Source organism: Scardinius erythrophthalmus (genome assembly GCF_964197995.2).
Source record: "Scardinius erythrophthalmus genome assembly, chromosome: 11".
Taxonomy (NCBI): domain Eukaryota; kingdom Metazoa; phylum Chordata; class Actinopteri; order Cypriniformes; family Leuciscidae; genus Scardinius; species Scardinius erythrophthalmus.
In genome coordinates, this window is record NC_138231.1 from 21,363,156 (window position 1) to 21,388,898 (window position 25,743).

Genomic DNA, 25,743 nt, shown 5'->3' on the forward strand with positions numbered 1-25,743 from the left:
GGAGCAGTGAACACTGCATATGGACCCTGTCGAATGGAACGCACATTAAATGTGTAAAAACAAGTGGAAAGCGCGAGCGCGCCGCTGTCTCCTTTCCACAACCGCTTGTTCTCCTGTGGCGTCTGTCGTTGCTATGCAACCGTGAACTGCGCTCTCCATGATGACAAGAGCTGTGTCTGAAATCGCTCCCTATCCACTATATAGTGCACTATTTAGGGTGTCGGCCATTTTGTAGTGGTGTCCGAGTTCTGAGTGAACGACATCATTCCCTACATTCTTCACTACTTTTACCCACAATCCTCTCTGAATTCGAGTGAACATACGATGTACACTTGCTGAGAGACTATTTCCCACAATCCAACTCAATAAGGCGATATAGAGCGCGAATGAAAAATAAACAAAAATGTCACCATGGCAACGGTGCACGCGAGTTAGAAAACAATCATTTATAAGACCAGACCAGACGCCTGGTTATTTATTTATATATACCGTTATATCTATATTTGAATAAACAAATGTGTTGTGTAGTGTTTTGTTCTCTTTAATTTTCACATATAAATGTAAAAAGTAAATAAATATGACAAGCAAGTGTTTTTATTATATATTTTTTTAATCAAATAACGCAATAAACGTGAAAAATACATACATACAATTGTTACATACAATTCATACAGCCAAGAAAAGGAAATATTAAAGATGGGTAGGTAATGTTTATGACAAATTGCCTGAGCTCTCTGGCGCGTGATAATTATGTCAGCGTCTGAATTCTTTGCTGATGTAGTGCACTCAACTGCCATTCATTATGTAGGGATTAGTGAACGAGTGAGCGGTTTCAGACACAGCTAAGGAAGTATCAGCAAAAGATTAATAGATTTCTAGCCCTTGCATTAGCTTTACTACTAGATATATTTATGGAGATGGAAAATAATAAGGCGCCCTGTACAGCTATGATCAGCTATTCGGCTGAGCATTCAATGTTGTTATGCTTGAAGCTGATGGTTCGTTGCTGCCGCGCTCTATCACTCGCACACCATAAGAGCAAATTGTTTTTTAATGTTTCAATTTCGTGATTAAAATGACATAATTTGGAAGCGGATAATTTCTTCACAAACAGCTCATTATGACTCAATGTTAGAATGCTGCACCTACACTCGATAGTGTGAATAAGATCAGCGCAACGCAGACCACTGCATTGACAGGGTAAAACATATGATCTGTCTACGGCCAGGGCTCAGCGGAAGACAGAAAATGCCGGTCCAGCGCTGATTGAGGAATTAAATTCAAAAATAAAAGGCAGTTTTACATCTTTTTTCTCGCATTCTCGCATTTTTTCTCGCACCTCGCATCTATCCACTACCTGCTAACGTTAGTGCACTGCACCCGAGCAAGCACACTTTGCAGTTCCTCCAGAAATGCGTTTTTCTAGTTATTATTATTATTCCCGGGAGAAAAATTTTGGCCAGCTCCTGCGCCTAGGCCCTTTGAGACAGAGACACCGTTCCAACTTTAAAATGTACGGTCAGTACCGGATTAAGTTGCTCGCGAAGATGACATCACGAGTCCATGTCGTTTGTCCGCCACACTGGATTGAACAGAAAACGAAACTAAATTTTCACAGGTCACAAATTTAGTCCGAACTTCACGAAACTGGACGTGCATGATCCTTGGACCAAGCCTCACAAAAGTTACTAGAAGGATTTTTGATTTTCGGAAGCGTTTGCCCGTCACAGCCAAACGAAATCGGCGGCGTAGTCGCCAAAACAGGAAGTAGTTCATATCTCAGGAACGCTGTCACGTATCGAAACCAAACTTTGTACATTAACTCAAGACTCCAATGTGAGGATGTACAAGATACATTTTTTTTTTTAAAAATCCAAAATTTTACATAATTTGGCAACCCCCCCCCCAGCTATTTGGTCAGCTCCTGCGCCTAGGCCCTTTGAGACAGAGACACCGTTCCAACTTTAAAACGTCCGGTCAGTACCGGTGTAAGTTGCTCGCGAAGATGACATCACGAGTCCATGTCGTTTGTCCGCAATATTGGATTGAACAGAAAGCTAAACTAAAGTTTCTTGCTTACTTATTGTGACATGATAGCAACCCTTCTGCTGTGCTAATGCAACCTCAACTACGCTATCAATTTCAAAGTAGCCGATCGTCATGTCGCCTATTCATGTTTTTTTTCTCTAAGTTGGCAGTAACATATCAAAAGTTTTTAATTAAATATAAAGGAGTTTTCTCCAAGGAACTTAGCTCCTTCCCTAAGCACTGGATGAGGTCTGCTCACTCTGCTGGAGAATGACTCTAGGCGCAGCGTGCGTCGAACGTGTGTTCCACAACAACAACAACACTAGGCTGCCCACAGATGCGCCTGCCTAATAATCGGCTTGATACACTTGGATATTGGTCGATGCCGATTTTGTTAAAAATGCAAAAAATCGGCCGATTAATCGGCCGACCGATGAATCGGTCGACCTCTAGTAGGTGGCACTGTTGTATTACATTTCACAGAGCAGCCAAGTCAGTGTATAGACTGCATTCGTTTTTACCAGGTTTGTCTTAATAAATGCAGGCATGAATTTCGTTTTTTGCATTGGTCTATTTTAATCATCTTCATTTATTAATATATACAGATTTGTATGCATGAATTGTGCATTTCCAATCCTCAAAGCAGTTAATAAAAAAAAATAAAAAAAATACATCATGCTCTTCTTCGATAACCGAACAAACAATTCATTGTTTGTGGCTGTGTTTGTGCGTACGGGAAATATGCTGTGCATAACAATAGAAAACAAGGAGAAACGCGCAGTCACATGCTCAAACAATCAACAACGTCGCTCTAGAGGTGCGTTGTGGACTGCGAAGTGGACTTCACAGGGTTTTCCGCCATCTTAAGTTAGAGTCTAATCCGAAGGGAGCGAACATGTTCAGTTCGAAGGGCACGGCCTAGGGAATAAGGGAACATCGATACATCACTTCACAGGAAGTGGAGAGCGATGATCACACACCCAACTGTCATTTCGCGCACCACATCATCACCAGTCAGAACGGTCATAACTAACGATGGAGGAGTTTACGTATGTGTGTAAGTAATACATTTCGCCATTGTTATACAAATGATAGTATTTTTAACGGTTATTGTTGTGAATATTACATATACTATTTTTGATGATTATAATTTACCTCAGTGAATGCAGCCAGCTTAGCTAGTTTGTGAAGTAAAGTGATTTTATTTTAGGAAGTTGTAAAATAGTGCAATATAATTGTAAATATATAATATAATAATAAAAATTAAAATATGAATGTAGTCCTATATATATTTGTTATATCATAATCTGTGCGACTCCGTCGTTGACTTTCTTTGATGACATTTGCTGGGCGTTTGAAATGAACGGTTATTGTCAGTGAAGTCCACTTCAACTGATATACTGTGCTCAGGGAGTAGGGGAGCAGTGAACACTGCATATGGACCCTGTCGACTGGAACACACATTAGATATGTAAAAACAAGTGGAAAGCGCGAGCGCGCCGCTGTCTCCTTTCCACAAGCGCTTGTTCTCCTGTGGCGTCTGTCGTTGCTATGCAACCATGAACTGCGCTCTCCATGATGACAAGAGCTGTGTCTGAAATCGCTCCCTATCCACTATATAGTGCACTATTTTAGGTGTCGGCCATTTTGTAGTGGTGTCCGAATTCTGAGTGAACGACATCATTCCCTACATTCTTCACTACTTTTACCCACAATCCTCTCTGAATTCGAGTATACATACGATGTACACTTGCTGAGACACTATTTCCCACAATCCAACACGATAAGGCGATAGAGCGCGAATGAAAAATAAACAAAAATGTCACCATGGCAACAGTGCAAGCGAGTTAGAAAACAATCATTTATAAGACCAGACGCCTGGTTATTTATTTATATATACCGTTATATCTATATTTGAATAAACAAATGTGTTGTGTAGTGTTTTGTTCTCTTTTATTTTCACATATAAATGTAAAAAGTAAATAAATATGACAAGCAAGTGTTTTTATTATCTTTTTTTTTAATCAAATAACGCAATAAACATGAAAAATACATAGATACAATTGTTACATACAATTCATACAGCCAAAAAAAGGAAATATTAAAGATGGGTAGGTAATGTTTATAACAAATTGTCCGAGCTCTCTGGCGCGTGATAATTATGTCAGCGTCCAAATTCTTTGCTGATGTAGTGCACTCAACTGCCATTCACTATGTAGGGATTAGTGAACGAGTGAGCGGTTTCAGACACAGCAAAAGATTACTAGATTTCTAGCCCTTGCATTAGCTTTACTACTAGATATATTTATGGAGATGAAAAATAATAAGGCAGCTATGATCAGCTTTTCGGCCGAGCATTCAATGTTGTTACGCTGCAAGCTGATGGTTCGTTGCTGCCGCGCTCTATCACTCGCACTCATAAAGAGCAAATTGTTTTTTAATGTTTCAATTTCGTGATTCAAATGACATAATTTGGAAGCGGATAATTTCTTCACAAACAGCTCATTATGACTCAATGTTAGAATGCTGCACCTACACTCAATAGTGTGAATAAAATCAGCGCAACGCAGACCACTGCATTGACAGGGTAAAACATATGATCTGTCTACGGCCAGGGCTCAGCGGAAGACAGAAAATGCCGGTCCAGCGCTGATTGAGGAATTAAATTCGAAAATAAAAGACAGTTTGACATCTTTTTTCTCGCATTCTCGCATTTTTTCTCGCATCTCGCATCTCGCATCTATCCACTACCTGCTAGCGTTAGTGCACTGCACCCGAGCAAGCACACTTTGCAGTTCCTCCGGAAATGCATTTTTCTAGTTATTATTATTCCCGGGAGAGAAATCTTGGCCAGCTCCTGCGCCTAGGCCCTTTGAGACAGAGACACCGTTCCAACTTTAAAACGTCCGGTCAGTACCGGTGTAAGTTGCTTGCGAAGATGACATCACGAGTCTATGTCGTTCGTCCACCATATTGGATTGAACAGAAAGCGAAACTAAATTTTCACAGGTCACAAATTTGGTCCGAACTTCACGAAACTGGACGTACATGATCCTTGGACCAAGCCTCACAAAAGTTACTAGAGGATTTTTGATTTTCGGAAGCATTTGCCCGTCACAGCCAAACGAAATCGGCGGCGTAGTCGCCAAACAGGAAGACGTCCATATCTCAGGAACGCTGTCACGTATCGAAACCAAGCTTTGTACATGATCTCGGGACTCCAATGTGAGGAAGCACAAGATCTGAATTTTTTATTTATTTATTTTTTTTCAGGCTAATTGACAAACCCATTTACCTATGTCTATGCAAAAGTTTCACCTCACACTTTTAATGTTAATGCATTTCGACAGGAGGTGGCACTGTTGTATTACATTTCACAGAGCTGCCAAGTCAGTGTATAGACTGCATTCGTTTTTACTAGGTTTGTCTTAATAAATGCAGGGCCTGAATTTCGTTTTTTGCATCGGTCTAATTTAATCATCTTCATTTATTAAGATATACAGATTTGTATGCATGAATTGTGCATTTCCAGTTCTCAAAACAGTTAATAACAAAAAAAAAAAAAAAAAACTTTATACAAAATACATCATGCTCTTCTTCGCTAACCAAACAAACAATTCATTGTCTGTGGCATAGGCGTCGATTTCGGTGGGGACGGTGGGACGTGTACCCACCAGATTTCGTCATGAGTCATTTTGTACCCACCACTTTTAACTTCCGTCCATATTAATTTGACTTTTGGTTCGATTTTTTTTTACCGTTTTCAGTGGTTATGAGGAGCAATATGAGAGAGAAATTTGGTAGGCCTAATCATTGTCTGACCCAACAAAAAAACATTATAATATTCATTTTATTTTTCGTGTTCGCATTTATGAGGGAAAAAACAACGTGTCAGTTCTCAGTTACGGACGTGAGCGCTCTGAACGCGGCACTAAAAGACTGCTTTAAAACTTTCACAGAGACCTCAAACAGAACTGCTGCCTTTCTTTAAATTCTTCTTGAATTTCGTTTTGTATTAATTTTTATCTTAATTTTAATCATTGTTTCATGAACCAATTGCCTGGATTTAATAAATAAGAAGTAAATATAGCAGAATCACGACATGGAGGCGCCGGCGAGTGAACTGGAGTTCGTCTCATAAATGAACCGAAACTCAGCGTAGAATGCACATTCACATTCACAGCGTATTTAGACACATTCATAATCATTACTTTTACCGGTTCTTTGTGGCAAGCTTTATGTGTGCGGTCGTGCGCTTGAGTGCGGCTATATTCCGTAAACGCTCATTATCCTGTAGGCTATATAAGTAATTAAATTAATATAAAGGGGCGATTTGTCCACGAATGACTTAAAAGAACAACTAGCCTACTAGTCGACTAGAAAAAAAAAACGTTTAGTCGGAAGCAGCCCTTATTCCACATATTTTCGAACCAGGCAACAGGACATCTGGGTTGAGCGAGCGACCCTGCGTAATGAACGAGCGGAGCGGAATATTCAGAAATGCGCTCTCCACTCACAAGCTCTGATCGGAACAAACCCGAACCTCACTGTCTGCTTAACTTGCGGAGAAACATCAAAATATAACCAGCTTTTTAAAATGTTTTTTAAAACTAAACACTATTTTAGCACAAATTATGAGCTTATTGGTGATTTTTTTATAATTATTGACAAAATTAGAATAGCCTATAGTAAAAGTTTTTTTTTTTTTTTTTTTTTTTTTAAAGTTTTGGGTAGGCCTGTTGAAAAGTCTGAAAAGTCAAAACATAACCTGCGCGAAAGAGAGAAAAAAATGAATGCGTCATTGTACCCAGCACTTCTGAAAATGCACTTCCGAATATGTCTCTGTCCTCAGCACATTTCAAACCAAACTGACGCCCATGGTCTGTGGCTGTGTTTGTGCGCACGGGAAATATGCTGCGCATAACAATAGAAAACAAGGAGAAACGCGCAGTCACATGCTCAAACAATCAACAACGTCGCTCTAGAGGTGCGCTGTGGACTGCGAAGTGGACTTCACAGGGTTTTCCGCCATCTTAAGTGGGATTCCAATCCGAAGGGAGCGAACATGTTCAGTTCGAAGGGCACTGCGCACGGCATAGGGAATAAGGGAACATCGATACATCACTTCACAGGAAGTGGAGAGCGATGATCACCCAAATGTCATTTCGCGCACCACGTCATCACCAGTCAGAACGGTCATAACTAACGATGGAGTTTACGTATGTGTGTAAGTATTCATACATTTCGCCATTGTTATACAAATGACAGTATTTTAATGGTTATTGTTGTGAATATTACATATACTACTTTTGATGATTATAATTTACCTCAGTGAATGCAGCCAGCTTAGCTAGTTTGTGAAGTAAAGTGATTTTGTTTTAGGTAGTTGTAAAATAGTGCAATATAATTGTAAATATATAATATAATAATAAAAATTTAAATATGAATGCAGTCTTATATATATTTATGTTATATCATAATCTGCGCGACCCCGTCGTTGACTTTCTTTGATGACGTTTGCAGGGCGTTTCAAATGAGCGGTTATTGTCAGTGAAGTCCACTTCAACTGATATACCGTGCTCAGGGAGTAGGGGAGCAGTGAACACTGCGTATGGACCCTGTCGAATGGAACGCACCTTAGATTTGTAAAAACAAGTGGAAAGCGCGGGCGCGCCGCTCTCTCCTTTCCACAAGCTTGCTGTCCCGTGGCGTCTGTCGTTGCTATGCAACCATGAACTGCGCTCTCCATGATGACAAGGAAGTATCAGCAAAAGATTAATTGATTTCTAGCCCTTGCATTAGCTTTACTACTAGATATATTTATGGAGATGAAAAATAATACGGCGCCCTGTACAGCTATGATCAGCTGTTCGGCCGAGCATTCAATGTTGTTACACTGCAAGCTGATCAGTTGGTTTATTGCTGCTGCACTCTATCACTCGCACACCATAAAGAGCAAATTGTTTTTTAATGTTTCAATTTCGTAATTAAAATGACATAATTTGGAAGCGGATAATTTCTTCACAAACAGCTCATTATGACTCAATGACTACGTTTACAAGCTGTCAATATTCGGGTTATGGTCGGGTTAAGGTCACTATTTGGGTTTCTGAAACATTCAGAATAACCCGTTTACATGCGTGAGTAGAGAGAGTTACTCCTGTATACATGGAATTGGCAATATCCCGATGTAAACGGCGACGCACAGTTAGCGTCTTGACGTACGGACAACCTTAAGACGCAATATGCGTCATTTCCGTTTTTTCTTCCTGTTTACAAAGACAACAACAACAGCAGCAGCATGCGGATAATGAATAGTTCGGGGCAGATCGCCTTTTGTTTACGCTTTCCTCCTCGCTCCAAAAGGTGGTGCTGTGCTGCGTCTCGCCATGTTTACCTATACTTCTGGTTTATTTCCGGTATACTGCACGCGGGTTTTTGTATGCGCCGTCTCTACTCAAAAGACCAAGATTCCTTGCGAATAGAACATGCGCAGAACATTCCTTTTGATGGGGATATGCCGATACGTGTTTACATGACCAAATATTCGGGTTAGAAAAGGGGTACCCCAGGTATCATATTCAGGTTTTTAAAAACCGGGATATGAGCATATTCGGGTTTTTGTCGGTGTTTACATGGCCGTGCGCGACCGGGTTATTGCTAATATCCCGGTTTTGAACGGGTTATTGGCTGCATGTAAACGTAGTCATTGTTAGAATGCTGCACCTACACTCGATAGTGTGAATAAGATCAGCTCAACGCAGACCACTTTATTGACAGCGTGAAACATATGACCTGTCTACGGCCAGGGCTCAGCGGAAGACAGAAAATGCCGGTCCAGCGCTGATTGAGGAATTAAATTCGAAAATAAAAGACAGTTTGACATCTTTTTTCTCGCATCTGTGAATTTATTTTTTAATCATTTGTTCTGAGATGAAGCGAATATTTGTGCGGGAATTTCTCGAACTATAAAAGCTAACCTTGCGGGAATGGTTTAAATTATGCGCAATCCCCACATTCCCGCACCAAAATTCAAGCCCTGAAATGGCAGCGGGATGTGTAACTCTAGCATATGGCGCATATGTCATATAAAGTTAGGCAAGGCCAAACAGCGTTATCCATGTTGTTGCGATTGCATGGCTAGAATAAGCTAATAGTGAAACTGATAACGTTTTTCCTTTAATTACAATATGAGGACTGATGGTAGGCTATAAAAATCAGCGTTTCTTTGTAGGTGATGACAACCATCTTGACAGCAGCAATCAAAGCATCGCTAATTACGGTAGACCTTAATTTGAGATAGTAAATTTGTTTCTAATCAAAGGGAACACTCAACCACAGAACAGCTGGGTGAGTTTTGTATTGGCTTATTGGATACAGTAAATTAAGACTGTCAACTTCTTTTCAATACTATTTCATCACCCAAAACACTCCCACTCTCTGCTGTATATTCAAAACCAATTATTTCAAAACCAACAACCAAGCCACATAAACAATGCCATTGGCACTAGTCTACATTGTAGACATGTCTCTTAATGCACATGAATTTTCACCTTTTTGCACAATCTTGAAAAAAGTACTATTGTTGAAATTCTCAGATCAAGCAAACTTCAACGCACCCTTATCCACTACCTGCTAACGTTAGTGAACCGCATCCGAGCAAGCACACTTTGCAGTTCCCCCGGAAATGCATTTTTCTAGTTGTTAACTATAGTTTTTTTCCTCTGAAATGTGTTTGAATAGATTGCAAATTTTACATTAAACGTGCAAAGTTCTGTTATAATTTATCTTTGTTTATGCTACATTTCATTTACATAAAACTACATACATATAGCTACAATACGCTTCTGGTGACTTGAAAGCACTTCTGAAATGCAAATCTAGTTTACATTGTAAAGCTGAGTTTGTAGACAGAATATTCTGTACCAAAGCAAAGAAAGGGTCTCTTTCTGTGCTTTGGTACAGAATATTCTGTCTGCAAAGTTACATTTCTGAAATGTTCCAGACCTTAGTACACTATTTGCAGAAGCATAACGATTTCTGTTAAATGTCTGAATTACAAATCATTACTTGGCTAAGAAATATGCCGTTGTTTGTTAAAAGTATTGACGCCTGTATCGACTCAGCAGTATTTATACAGTTTGAAAAAAAGCTATGTGACGCCTACCATATCAATCACCATTATGTGCTATGGCTGGCTGCCGAACATTTAATTAGCTCCTGAAAACCTTCAGCCTTTACTCACAGCTCCGTCTATTTACATCATTACTGCTTGGCACAACAACACGCTGGTGTCAGAAATTGACCCTTGCCTCTTCTGGGAGATGCACTCATTCCATTGACTTGAAGCAATCGACAAAGCGCAATTCTCAAAGACTAGGATTTGAGAACTGAAATGAAATAAATATAAATGACAGAATATTCTTCTTTTCCAGAGCACCAGGCTGGCCTTGGATCATCTGGAGTCAGTTCCTGAGAAACTCAGTCTGCTGGAAAACTTCAAGGATCTCGAGGTTGGATCATAGGTGATGTTTTGGTCAAGATTTAACCTCCCTCTGAGGCAGATATCATGGTTGGCTTATGTGATTTCAGGAGTCACAGAGGCAGAGAGAAATGGTGGAACAACGTTATGCCAAATATAAGGAGATAGTTGGGGACCTCCAGCATCAGCTTGAGGAATCTAAGAGGAGGATTCAGGAATACAGGGTATGAACATATAGCGCTGATGCCATGCACTTAATAAGTTTAGTTTAGCCATAAGAGGACTGGTCCCCTGACTGAGCCTGGTTTCTCTTAAGGTTTTTTTCTCCATTCTGTCACCTGATGGTGTTTAGATTCCTTGCCACTGTCGCCTTTTTCCGTTCTTGATGCTTAAATATGTATCTGTTTATTAAAGTCAAGCATCTTGTTTAATTATCAATTGTACATTACAACATAAATTTGCAACATTCCAGTTGAGCCGCTGCAAAGACGATCACAACTGATGAAGGAAGACTGTCAACCGATCGCACAAGAAAATTAAGATGATGAAGCTCGTCTTTAATCTGCTCTTTTTTTTTTTTTTTTTTTTTGTGAATCATTCACAAAATTGAGATGACTGACAGTGATACCCGGCCATAGCAACGGAAGACATTTTTCAAAACAGATCGAACAAATCAGAAAAATACTTTCAATACATATTGCTTTCAATTAAAAAAATAAACAATGAAAATGTAAAAGAAAAATAAAATTAATTAAGTTTGAAAACCCATCGCACATTTCAAGGTATAAATAAAGTGTCGGGACAGTTTATTTATTTAAAACAGTGTTGCATCGATAGAGTTTATTCCCTTTGCGATGCAAAATAAGAAACACAGAATCTTATTCTTGCAACATTTTAAATTTCTATTGTCAAAGAAATTGCAGCTAAGTTAAAAAATTAAAACGGTACAAAACGAAAATAGTTCAAAGCAACATAAATTAAGAACAGGCGTTTTTTCTTTGCCTCTCTCTCGCGCTGAATCGTTTTTTAGTACGTTTCTTTTGTCTCCCTCACTGCGCGCGCCGGGTCTTTCTCGAAATTAAACATTTCAGGGTAAAAACACACCATACAGCTGATAATACTGTACATGTGCATGTCATCCACACAAATCACGAAAGAAAAAACTGTAACAAATAGCCTTTGTTGCTTAAAAGATACAGCATGCCTTGCTGAATTCACCTTACAATAAAACGAGGTTGATCGCGAATTAAAGAGCTCTGTATCTGCTAAATTGAAATTGTGTGTGGAAAACCTTTAAATACAACCAATAAAACTACAATATTTATAATTTAATAAGTTATAGGGCCTACATATGGACTTTTGGAGATTTTGAGATTTATCCTTAAAAGAATGTTGCCTTTGCCTGCTCATCAGGCTGGCTATCCGACACTATTAGTCAGGTCCGAATCTTCAAGATTGTGTAACCCTGTAGGCATTTTTGAGGAAAAGTTGTTATACCACATTTTTAGAAAGTTCAATATCTCCTGAATAAGGATCCACCGTATAACATTGAAATAAGGGTCCCATTTTCTTGTAATTGTTATCAAAACAATAGGTGCATTATTCACAGCCGTAACAGTACAGGTGGATAGGGTAAAAATTTTAAGTTATAGATATCACCATAAAAACCTTTCCAGTTTTTCACTTACATAGAGACAGACATTTATTGTATTACAAGTTTTCTGAAATGTCATGTTTACATATGCAAATGAGGCATACTAGTATATATATATATATATACCAGTACACGGTTCTCCCTTTTGGGCTAGCCCAGTCTCCTCGTGTCGTCACAAAGGTTGTCGAGGCAGCCCTTGTTCCTCTTCAGGAACACGGGGTTCACATCCTGCATGACTGTTCACATCTCGATGACTGGCTGATCCTAGCTCACTCTCGAGACAAGGTTTGCGAACACAGGGACCTAGTGCTCCGGCACCTACCTTGTCTGGGCCTTCGGGTCAACTGGGAAATGAGACTTCATATGAGACCGCTTCAGCTTTGGCTTCGCGATCAAGTCCCGAGGTGGGCATGGCAACACGGCACGCTCCGAGTCCCAGTGACTTCGTCCTGCCGTCAGACCTTCACCCCGTGGACGAACCTCAGTTTTCTATGGGCTTGAGTGCCCATAGAACGAGTTTCTTGGCATGTTGTTGTATCAACAGATGCCTCCACAATGGGCTGGGGCACCATGTGCAATGGACATGCTGCCGCGGGCTCCTGGACAAGACCCCAGCACCTTTGGCATGTCAATTGCCTCGAGTTGCAGGCTGTACGTCTCGCCCTGCACCGCTTCTGTGCGTTGCTCAGGGGTCAGCACGTATTAGTCCGATCAGACAATACCACAACAGTAGCGTACATCAACCGACAAAGTGGTCTGCGCTCCCGCCGTATGTCGCAACTCGCCCGCCACCTCCTCATATGGAGTCAGAAGCATCTGAGGTCGCTTCGAGCCATTTATATCCCGGGAGACCTGAACCGTGCAGCCGATCTGTCTCGGTTTCGGTCTCTCGCTGGAGAATGGAGACTCCATCCCCAGTCGGTTCAGCTGATTTGGGATCAGTTCGGGGAACCCACAGGTAGATCTTTTTGCCTCCCACGACTCGTCCCACTGCGACCTGTTTTATTCTCTGACCGAGGGCACGCTCAGCATGGATGCACTGGCGCACAGCTGGCCGCAGGGCCTCTGCAAGTATGCGTTTCCCCCAGTGAGCCTTCTTGCGCAGACTTTGCGCAAGATCAGGGAGGACGAGGAGCAGGTAATTTTGGTTGCCCCGTATTGGCACAACTGCACTTGGTTCCCAAAACTAGTACTCCTCACGACAGCACCTCCCTGGCCAATTCCTCTGAGAAAGAGGTTTCTCAGGGACGGGGCACCCTATGGCACCCTCGTCCCAATCTTTGAAACCTCCATGTGTGGTTCCTGGACGGGACGAGGCAGGTTTGAGTACCCTACCACCAGCGGTGGTGGCTACCATCATTTCTGCTAGAGCATCGTCCACGAGACATGCCTATGCGTTGAAGTGGAACCTCTTCGTCAACTGGTGTTCTTCTAAACTTCAAGAACCCACGAAAGTCAGTGATCAGTGTCGTGCTTTCCTTCCTGCAAGAAGGGTTGGAGCGAAGGCTGTCTCCCTCCACCCTGAAAGTGTATGGTGCCGCCATTGCCGCACATCACAATGCAGTTGAAGGTAAGTCCATTGGAAAGCACGACCTGATCATCAGGTTCCTGAGAGGAGCGAGGAGACTGAATCCTCCTCGCCCTCCTCTCGTTTCCTCTTGGGATCTCTCAGTGGTTTTAACTGCCCTGTAGAGTGCTCCCTTTGAGCCTCTGCAATCAGTGGAGCTTAAGTTCCTGTCAATGAAGACAGTGCTCCTGGTTGCATTGGCCTCCATCAAGAGGGTAGGGGACCTGCAGGCATTTTCGGTTGACGAAGCGTGCCTGGAATTTGGACCGGCTAACACTTACGTGATCCTGAGACCCCGGCCTGGATATGTGCCCAAGGTTCCCACCACACCCTTTCGAGTCCAGTTGGTGAACCTGCAAGCGCTGCCCTCGGAGGAGGCAGACCCAGCCTTGGCACTGCTCTGTGCAGTACGCGCCCTCCGTGCTTACTTAGACAGAATGCAGTGTTTCAGGACTTCAGACCAGCTCTTTGTCTGTCATGGTGGGAAGCTGAAGGGAAAGGCTCTCTCCAAGCAAAGGTTGTCTCACTGGATAGTGGACGCCATTGCTTTGGCTTACCAGCAGCAAGGTCGACCATGCCCCCTTGGTGTGACGGCCCACTCCACCCGGAGTGTAGCATCCTCTTGGGCTCTAGCGCATGGCGCCTCGCTAACAGACATCTGTAGAGCTGCAGGCTGGGCGACACCTAACACGGCCTCTGGGTGATCCCCACGTGTGTATTCCACTGTAAGCCTCTCTGAGCATGTGTCTTTCCCTCGGCAAGCCACCTTGCCACCCCTGGGTTTGAAATATTCCACCTGTGGCTGGACACCCCAGTGATTCTCAATATGCAGCCCCCTGGGGTCATGTGTATTCCAAGTCCCCCCCTTCAGGCTGGGCATAATTGCATATTTCCACTGATATATGCTTCCCAGTGTACCTTGGTACCTTGGCATAATTCCAGCAGCCATTCAAAACTGTCCCTTTCATGTTAATGTTGTTTTTTCATTGTTTACATGTTTAAATATTCTGAGAATGCATAGTTTAGTTCTAATGTTTAATGTTTAAATTGCAATAAATGCATTAAAAGTTTTTGTTTTGTTTTGTTTTTGGCAGCCATTTTGTTTTTATTGTTTATGCCAAAACAGTGATGTTTACAACTTGTTATACGGCAGAAATGGATTCAGCACCTAAAAATCATATAGAAACAACACTTGAAGTACTTTTCCTCAAAAATGCCTACTGCATCTTATCCAGGGCTATTTATCTATTTTGGGACTTGACTATATGCATGAAAGACGGAACATTAACACCTCTGTCCTGCACCCCCACGATAAAGCAACTGCCTTCTCCAAACCCCCACAGGCTATCTGATTTTGCAAAACAAAACAAAGAGTTTGCAATTCACACTTAAATCTCTATTCTAGACATTAGCAATAGGCTATTCAAGTTTTGATAATGAAGGAATTAAATAATTTAGGCTATGTAGTAATATTTCTGTCATAAATGTTTATTACTAAATAATTAATTAGGCATATTTCAATAATTGAAGAACTAACGCTACTTCAGTTTGGGCCAGCTTTTTCCAAGCAAAACTAAATACAATCTTCAAACGCATGTTCATTTGTTGTCATGAACAAAATGTTCAACTCAATATTAAATTCCACAGGGATCTTTGAATCCTTACAATTTGTGAATAAAGTTTTTTATTTTTGTATTCAAATAAATCTCGAACCACAGAGCTTCGTGCTGCTGTTAAACTAAATAACATTTATAGAATAATTTTGAACTTAAATGAAACAATATCGCAACATTGACAAATACATTTATTTGATCTGTTTTTACAATTTAATTTAGGGTGATTTAGCCTACATTTAATTTGAGCGATATTTTCACCCTGTCCTTCCTTTCCTCATTGGGAAGCCATCACATGATAGCTAAACATGTTTGAGTAGATCCTCTGTACCTCTTGGTTTCATATGGATTTCATAATCAGGCTTTTGACATAGCCGATTAATTTCATATCGTGACTGAGCTGAGGCGAGTGGCTTTCGGTTCATTTTTGTGACGCGCAGTTCCCGGAGACAGAGACGACAGACAAACTTGTGTCGTTAGCCTAATATGAATAAAAGTTTACAGTTTTGAACGATGTAGGCTATACTCTACTCTTATCTGTATGACCAAAAAACTACAGAGTAGCCTATTAAGTTATTTTAGCTGTTAAGAGAAAAATAAATCCAAATGAACGCGCTGCCGCGTTTGTCGAACACTAATTCAACATGCCAGAATAAAACCCGACTTTAGAACAATGCATAGCGCCACTCGTCGTGGTGTGCCAAAACACTTAATTATAAACTTCAATATTTCATTCAAAACAATCTTAAAACGCTTTGTGACATTTTGCTCGTGCACGGCTGCACGCGAAGTCAGAGCTGAAGAAAAAGCTGGCTCAAAACCTCACAACACCCTCCCCCTGTCGGTGATTGGTTGGAACACTATTTGTTTTGGTTTTGAGTGTTTGGCTAAACCATTTGTTTTTGTGTGCAGATCTCAGAGCCTAGGCTGCCTACAGAGACGCATTTTTTGACGGCATGCTTATGGGGCGGGCAGCTAGCGGATCGTTAGGAAAGATTAGATGAATGTGATAAAAATATTTTTGGGCCTGAAATCACTGATACCACCTTTAAGGGCCTGACTGTGCTCGTTGTACCACTGTGTTGGACTATTTTCTTGAATCTTCTTTAAGCGCAAAGGAGCAACTGTGTCTAAAGTGCTGGAAAAGAGAGAATTAAACGTTTCTGTCGCAATATCGAGTTCTTCTAAGCTATCTGGGATGCTGAGATGATGAAACTGATCAGAAAGATTATTTATAAAGCAATCTTTAGTGGCAGAAGTGATCTGTCTAACATATTTGTAACACGGAGTCGGCTTTGCAGCCTTGGCTAAATGAAGTTTACACGAGACTAGATAATGATCTGAGATGTCATCGCTCTGCTGCAGAATTTTAACGGCATCAACATTGATTCCATGTGATAATATTAGATCTAGAGTATGATTACGACAATGAGTAGGTCCTGACAAGTGTTGTCTAACTCCAATAGAGTTAAGAATGTCTTTAAATGCCAATCCCAATGCATCTTTTTTGTTATCTACATTTATATATTAAAATCATCAACAATTAGGACTTTATCTGCAGCCAGTACTAACAGTAACAGTAATATTGGGGGGTGGACTCATTTAAAGTAATGTAATCGTCTGATTTATCTGACCTAGGTGACGTGAGACAGCTAGCAAACGGTCAGTTTAGCCAGTCTGTCTGCTTCCTGAACTGAGCCCCCATTCATGTTTGAGCTCTAAGACTATGTGCCATATTACTAGAGAGAAGAGCAGCACCATCCCAGGAGGGATGAATACCATCTCTTTTCAACAGGTCAGGTCTGTCCCAACAACTTTTCTAATTGTCTATGATTATATATAATATATAATTATATATTATTTTGCGGACACCACTTAGACAGCCAGCCATTGAGTGAGCACAGTCTACTTAGTATCTCATCACTCCTGCGAACAGGAAGGAGGCCAGAGCAAATTACTGTGCCTGACATCATACTTGCGAGTTCACACACCTCCTTAACGTTAATTTTTGTGATCTCCGACTGGCGAAGTCAAACATCATTTGTGCCGACGTGAATAATAATCTTAGAGAATTTATGATTAGCATTAGCCAGCACTTTTAAATTTGCTTTGATGTCAGGCGCTCTGGCTCCCGGCAAACATGTGAATATGGTGGCTGATGTCTCTATTTTCACGTTCCGTGTAATAGAATCACCAATAACTAGGGCACATTCAACAGGATTCTCAATGGGTGTTTTACTGAGAGAAGAGAACCTGTTTAATGTTGTAATCGGAACGGAAGAGCTGTGTTTTTTCCCGCGACTACAGCGCCTCACCGTCACCCAATTGCCCTGCAGCACGGGCTCTACAGCCGGAACCGAACAATGTACAGAGTTCACTAAGCTAGTCGCATCCAAAGCAGTATCTAAAGCCCTTGCATTCTTACTATCGTGATTAAAGTTTCGATGCGTGTCTCTATTTCTGAAATCTTCTCCGTCAGCCTGACTGTCTCCCTGCATTTATCACATGCAAATCCTTCATTGCTGACAGAGAATGTTATACTATACATGTGACAATAAAGTGCAAGTGACAATAACAGGAGATGACATTACTCACCGTGTTTGGTGACTGATCCTACTCACCACAGTTGTTTGATTTGCAAGCACAGATGGCAGGTTAACCTGTTAACCGTTATAGCAACAGTTATTTCTTAATTTGTGTCAGGAGTTATGAAATGAAAAAATGAGTTGATACCTTTAATATGAATTATGCGCGTCAGCCGCTTTCATTCATAAAAAAACTCCCGTGCGGTCGTCATGACAGCTTTAGCTCAAAAATTTGCAGATTTGGAGAAATATTGATATATTCTCATAGGTTTACATCAGATTTCTATAGACAGGAATAATATTTATTGAATTTATACCCAAATGCGTCGATGTAGTCATTATGAGCGCTTGGATACTCTGATACTGTGTTTTCAATTCATACCAATAGCCTGAGGGCGCTATATGCACAATAATAGTCCATATATGGAACATGAAGAAGAGCCATGATCATGTGACATTCCAGGACGTCACTGATACACACAAAGCTACAGAGATCGCAGTAATATGCAGATAAAGATGTTTTGAAGACAATAGACATGATTGCAATGATATTTGAGTTACCTGTGTTAACATGCTGCGTAACATGAGAATGAACCTCAATGGTTCTTGCAGAAGCTCCAAAATGCTGCGTAACATGAGAATGAACCTCATTGGTTCTTGCAGAAGCTCAAATGTGCTGCGTAACACAAGAATGAACCTCATTGGCCTCATCTTGACTTCCTGCTCAGCTGCTGTTCGGACGCTCTTGCTTACTGCTCCGCCCATTGCTCTATCGCTTTTATATTTTATCTTCTATATTTTTATATTTTATCTCCTTTTATCACCTAATTTTAACTTCAGCAAACAGCACAGTGCTCAAACAACAAAGTTTGGATTAATACAAAAACGCAGAATTCTTTTACCTGACCAGCTTACATTCCGGGGAAAGGAAAACACAATTGCCTACATTCATAAGGATAAGAGAGACAATGCCTCTTCTGGTTCAAGAATCTACTTGCTGCACTAACTGCCACAGACTTTTACAAAGGATTGCAGTTCTTGAAACAAAGTTACTTACGGGACTACCAAACCAGACGGAACACACAACAGAGCTTCGTCATGGACACCCTCAGCATATAGCCGGTGAGTCCCATGAAAGTAGTGCTCCTCGACTTACAAATCCATGGCACAAACAGGGAGCGAGACCCAAAGGCCACCGCCTATACATCTTGAGAACAGATTTGAAGTACTAATGAATGTAAATGAGGAATCCCCACACGTGATGAATGTGATCGAACACAGACTGAATCAGCCAGTAGCTAAGACTGATGCTAACTGGCGCTCAAGGTCGAGCAGACAGTGGCACTCAGCTCAGAGTGCAGCCGGGCACAGGACTCTGATAGTGGGGGACTCCATAATCAGAAATATTAGCAGCAGGGATACAACTACGTGCTGCTTTCCACAAGCAACAACTTCTGATGTAAACAGGGAACTTCAGAACATTCTAATGAAACATAAGACTGCAAATAGACTCATCATTAGTGTGGGGAAGAATGATATTCATAAAGAGCAGTCAGAACTCCTTAAGAAGGATTTCAATTAACTTTTTGAAACACTTAAAAGACTGAAAGTTCAAACATTCATCAGTGGACCACTCCCAGCAAGAGGAACAAACAGGTTTTCACGGTTGCTTGGGCTTAATACATGGCTGCAAAAAAACTGCAATATAAAAGGAGTGAACTTCATTGACAACTTCAATCTTTTCTGGAGTCAGAGACAACTGTTTCATCAGGATGGCCACCACCCAAACAAACTTGGTTCAAGAGTGCTAAAGGACAATATCTACTTCTCCCTCAATCATCCTTCTGCAGTGTGTGCCAATCCACTCAATCTGAACGGCACACACACACCTGGACACAGTATGAATGACCACAGGACTTCACTTCAGCAGCAGAATGGACATGCGGTTGACATATCACACAAGGACAATGATAACACCACTGAGCCACAACAACCTCTGCTCATGGACACAATCTCAGCTGAGCCCTGCCCACAGAGCTCACCACAGACAGACATATTAGAACTGCTCCAAGATTCAGCACCCAAGGACGACTTCCTGGAAAACAGCCAGGGAAGCCAGGACAGCATATTACAGCCTCTGATAACACCAGAGCAACAGTCCCTCTCACCAGACACTTTTTCCCTCTCTCCAGCATCGCCACTTCTGTGCTTCTCACAGAAAATGGAAGAACTGGTGTATGCTGGAACCAAACTATCCCACTCTTTTGCTGCAAGCCCCCAGATATCAACCAAAAACGGCAGCCACCACAACCACCAAAGCCTGCAGGCCCTCCCCCTCCTTCTGTGAGAGCTCTTCGGCCTCTGCCACAACGCCAGGGCCCACACATCAGCTCGAGGTGAACCAAAAACAACTGATACCAGCTCTCAGTGATATGTGTTGGGTCCCCGCTATGATAACAGTAACTTTCTCTAATGTTTACAGAACAAGTGGGAACCCAGTGTGCCTGTATCTTTCTCTATTGCTGTTCTATTACAAGATAGAAAGTCTAAGGCCTTCAATAGCCGTACAGCAAACCCAACTAATCTGGTGCCTATTACATGTCAAACTAAGATTGCTGTTGGGACAAAAAGTAAAACTTAATCACTTAAAAATAAATCACTTCTATTTAACAACTTAACCCCCTGAGGTCGGCAATCACGCCGGCGTGATCTGCTTGCTTTTTTCCTTATCAGTGCAAGAGAGAGTCAAAATACTATTTTGATTTTGATTTTGACATACTTGTGTTATACATCAATCGATCCTGTTAAAGCGGGGCTCAGTAACTTCGGGATTTCTTCGCTGTATTCTCGCTTTTTGCTCGCAGGTTTCTCTCTAGAGCTCCCCCCACAGCTTCGGAATAGATATTTGACAACACTGTTGTAAAAACTCGTAGGCGATTCTCGGACACCAGAGGCTAGTTGATCAACGACATCAAAGCAGATGGGACATTCTTTAAAATGTCTTCTTCATTCGGGTTCAAACAGCATGAGGGAGCGCAATAATGACAGCATTTTAGCAGATTTCTTTTGGCCGTAAAGCAATTGTTTACATCGCGAGACCTGATATCACGCGAGACTTCCTGACGCGGCGGCCGGCAGCCCGCCGGCTCAAAGTTGCAAGTGCGTATTTTCCCCTCAGGAGCACCAGGGGGGTGCGAAACGACCACCATTCAACCCAAAATAAGTAATGTAACCATTCCAATGACTCCGAAGCTGTTCAGTTAAGGTAAAAAAGTTACTTAGTTCACCTTTAAGTGTGTATTTATTTTTGTGTATACTCACAATAAAAACAAAGTGTTGTGCTTTTTGCCAAATAAAGAAAAATAAACATGAAGCGAGTTCTGCCTTCTCTCTGTCAGTGAAGTCCATTCTGAAACGCGTCCGAAAATGAACTGTAACTCATACTCAGTCAAACAGTCACACAGGCACACTGGCATGAAGCTTGAATTCTCTTCTTTTTAGTGAAGTATTTTTTATAAAAAGCAAATATTCTCAGTTTATGTAATTTGTATGAAAAGAGAGAGATGTCAGTCGTTCTCATCTCAGCTCATTATGTTTTAATTTGACTCCGCCCATGGAGAGCGCGCGCTATTCAAACGCAAATGTGAGGCGATCCTGCAAACCTGAAAAACGCCCACATCAGCTGGATTAACACACACTGCGAGTTCACTTTCAGACTCATGTACTTTACGACGCTGTGAGGAATAATACTATCTTAATAATAATCCTGGAAAATTTACCTCAGAAGTTCTGGGAGTTTCATTTCGAGGAGCAACGGATCCGGCTGAGGAATAGGTCTGTTCTATGCTTTGTTCTAATCGCAAGTGTCTGTACACGCAAAAAGACTGTTTAAATATGAATCACGTTTCTGTGCGTGAATGAATGAATGCACAGATGCACGCTGTTGTGTAGCTACAACAGCTGGCACAAATACTGTTTCAAAATGAATCGCGTTTCTGTGTGTGAATGAATAAACAGCTTTTAGCAAACTCTATTGCTATACTAAGATGAGTAAAAATCGACTACAAAAATCGGATGGATTATAAAGTTTTTACTGTAAAATACTGCCACATCAAATAAGCTTATAATGTTGCCAATTTCTGCTCATGTGTTAAATATATATATATGTTTTGTCAAAAAATAATCAACTAAGATGTTGTGTTTGTTCCAATGTAGGCGATATTCAAACTAATGAATCCTTAACTTTGAAATACGTATGATAAAATGTATTTTTACAAAGAAAGATTACACTGGAAATATTGTTAAAATTTCAATTGTTGTAATTGTATAACCTTTTTAATAAAATAGCTAAAATATATACAAGGATAGATGTAAACAAAAACTTAAAAGGTCAATATAGCCTAAGCCTTCTCTTTAAATATTTTTTTTATTGTGTTTTATTAGTGACACATTTGGGTAGAGAATATATTCCAAAACTTTCTGAAAATACAGCATGAGAATTAACTGCACAATTACTAGAAATGTTTACCTTGGATATTATACAATTTGCAGGCACAATTTGTGAAAAAAACAACAACAACTGTGTTTCCAACTGTGAACCAATTATATAAATTTAAATGTATGTATGTATGTATGCGTATGTATATATATATATATATATATATATATATATATATATATATATATATATTAGTGGTGGGCCGTTATCGGCGTTAACGCGAGACTCTTATCTAGAGTTCTCAACGGGTCGGGTCGGCCCGACAAACCCGACGGGACCCGCGGGTTCGGGCCGGGTTCGGGTCGAAAATATAATCAAATGACTTGGGTCGGGTCGGACCTCGGGCTTAATCTTTTCCGGTCAGTAAAAAAAAAAAAAAAAAAAAAAACATTTATTATTAATCGCTGCTGGTCACCATAAAGAAAGTCTGGCTGCTGTGTGTAACGTGCATCATGGAGAGGGGCGGGGGCAGACCTGACACGCGTGCACGCCTTTAGCCTGGAGAAGAAGATGGAGTTGATGAGAAGTAAACTTGCCGCAGGTGAATTCACCGTCGCTACTACAGCCTAATTATATATTTAAAGTGTATTGTTTCAGTTGTTTGTATTGTTAAAAGGCGTGAACATTAAAGGTTGATTTGAATTCCCGTCTGCTGGTCATGATAATACGTGTATGAGAGAAAAAAAAACGACGCGGCGTCGGGCCGCGGGTCGGGTTCGGGCAGATAATTCATGTTTATGCGTCAGGTTACATCGGGTCCGGGCTTTAAAAGCCACGGGCCGGGTCGGGTCGGGTTGTAATTTTCAGGCCCGTTGAGAACTCTACTCTTATCGCGCGATAAAAAAAATATCGCCGTTAATCTATTCTCCAAGTTGGGTTGGGAGCTGGCTCAAGCTACACAAGCTATTATGACGCAATCTACCCGCGGCCGCGAGGAGCACCCGACTGCAACGCATCATATTCGTCGTCATCTTAAGTAAACAAGGCTGAAAGTGAAAGCTGGTGAAAAAGATCGGTGCAACATCCATTATTTGGACTTGGTTCGGATTTAAGCCGTCCGACGTAGACTGTGTGGTGTTACAGTTCGGTAAGTTAAAGTAACAACATGTAACTTTTCAACCTTCATAATATATTTCCAAGACCCTTGTGATAGTACATCGACTTACAATAGGTTGAATGAGACGTCTGCCAGAGCCTGACGGGGTCTGTATCGCTTTTACTGGCACTATGTAACTTCGGGGTGCGGGTAGTAACCAGCGCTCAAAAAGAACTACAAAATTCGACTGCTTTACGGCATACGTCACTTTGCCCACCACTTCCTCAAATGTGGCCAACCAGCGCGTTTGTTTTCGTACGTCTGTTTTCGTCATGGCTGAAGCAGCAGCGAAACGTAAGAAGTCCAAGGTTTTGTCGGAGTAGAGTCGGAAGAGGAAAAGGGAGAGTGATAAACTGAAAGGCAGGACGAGGATCAATATTGGTCGAGCGTTTGCTCGCTGGCGTTAGCTTATGGAGGAGGAGAGTTACCAGACCGATGCTGACTTGGCCGTCATGCTGTTGAACTAGTAAGTAACTGTAAATTGCTTGCATACTATCTTTAGTTTTTCTAATCTGTTGTCTGCCTGGCTACGTTACGGAAACTATCTGGTCCTCCATTTATTTATCTTCATGAATCAGCTAGTAGATGAGCGAATTATCAATCTGGTAGCTAGTAAACACTAACATGGTAGTTTTAGATGGTTAGGATGCTATCGCTATCATTCTCGTTCAGATTTGAGCATTGCAATCGACATGCAAATCGCAAATGTTTGAATTAAAATGTTTAGTCTACTAAACATGTATAAATTATGAAAGGGGGAAGATTAATAATATTATCATTGCCCATATGAAAAAAACCTGCATGCTTCATATACAGTAACCGTAAATCATTTTACGACAGCGGTAATGGACAATTCCGCTTCCAACCTGTAGGGCGACCGCAGAGGAAAAGTTCCATGTTGTTGCTTTAACACATGACTAATCCGTTCTACCACCTCAAATTCAAAACGAAACATATCACTGAATACCAGCGCGCGCGTATTATTCCCAATATATCTTAGTGAGTGGTGTAGCACATAATCTCTTTTTATTAAAAGCGCCCGATTTTAAGAATCGTTGTTGTGTTTCTTTTTAACAGAAAAGACATCAGTTAGACAATATTCTAATTTTAAATTTGGGGTTTCATAAGCTCCAAGCCATAAACATTAGACCTACTTAAGTCTCTGCAGCTAGTGTACTTAAATTTTATTTATCTGCAAAATGATGTTGTATACTTACAGTTTTGCACAATATATGTTCTCAAAACTACATACACCCTTTCAAAAAAAAAAAAAAAAAAAAAAAAACATTTAGCAGTTGTTTAGCAGGGTCTGTGTAACCTGTTCTGAAATGGTTTTATTATAATATCGTTATCGCAAGAGGCTGCAATGTATATCACAATATGGATTTTAGGCCATATCGCCCATCCCTAATTGATAGCCTATAGTAGTTGATAATAACATAGGCCTACCTAATGTTGCCTACGGACGGTAACAGTACAGTAGTAACTTTTTACAGTCTATGAGTAGAACAGCTTTCTCAAGCAGTTTGTGATGCATTTTGGAAACAGGAGATGAGCCCCTGGTCTAATGCGCCACCTGGCTTGAGAAACCCGTTCTCAAAGACTTACTTTTATAGTCATTATTTGGGTAGCACACATATTCTGAATGCCTTCGGCAGAATTCAAATGAGCCATTTTAATAGATTAATCTAGATTAATTTCAAAATTAATCTAGATTAATCTAGATTAAAAAAATGTATCTATGCCCACCTCTAATATATATATATATATATAGTCCTTGCATTCTTTCCTGTGGCTCAGTGACACACCTGAATGAAAGGCTCATTATGGGTGTGAACTTCTCAGGTGTGAACCACTAAATATTCATGATGGTGCTGGATCGTTTACGCCCCATCCGCATATTGCCTTTCCAAACTAAAAGTGTTTCACAAAATTTAAATCAATGTATCGTTTTATGTGAATGATTAGGCAGGATGATTTTCACATCATTTTGAAGAAAAACTCTAGGCGACAACATCCATTAGTCAAAAGTCTTATTGACACATATTTAGTATGTTTTGTGGCCTTATTTCAGAAACTTTCATTTTTAGTTTTTTCAATAACCATGCATAAACATTATTCTCTCAAAAATGAAAACATGTACATACATGTTGCTCACATATTATGGTAGCCCTGTTTGTGCTAAATAGAGTGTAATTACACCTTTGCCATTAATATGTT

The 25,743-nt window shown here is 40.8% G+C and overlaps 1 protein-coding gene across 7 annotated transcripts in view; it reads left to right on the top strand.

The window, feature by feature from the left end:
* Window positions 1–25,743, top strand: part of cep128 (centrosomal protein 128) — a 170,107-nt gene that overhangs the window by 126,135 nt on the left and 18,229 nt on the right. For 6 of the 7 annotated variants that reach the window (XM_081378458.1, XM_081378455.1, XM_081378457.1 and 3 more), the window contains 2 exons: window positions 10,464–10,541; window positions 10,621–10,734. In XM_081378458.1, coding sequence (XP_081234584.1) covers window positions 10,464–10,541; window positions 10,621–10,734 — 192 coding nt within the window. Of the gene's footprint in view, window positions 1–10,463; window positions 10,542–10,620; window positions 10,735–10,982; window positions 11,121–25,743 lie in introns of those variants that run through there. The other variant, XM_081378461.1, reaches the window with a different exon arrangement.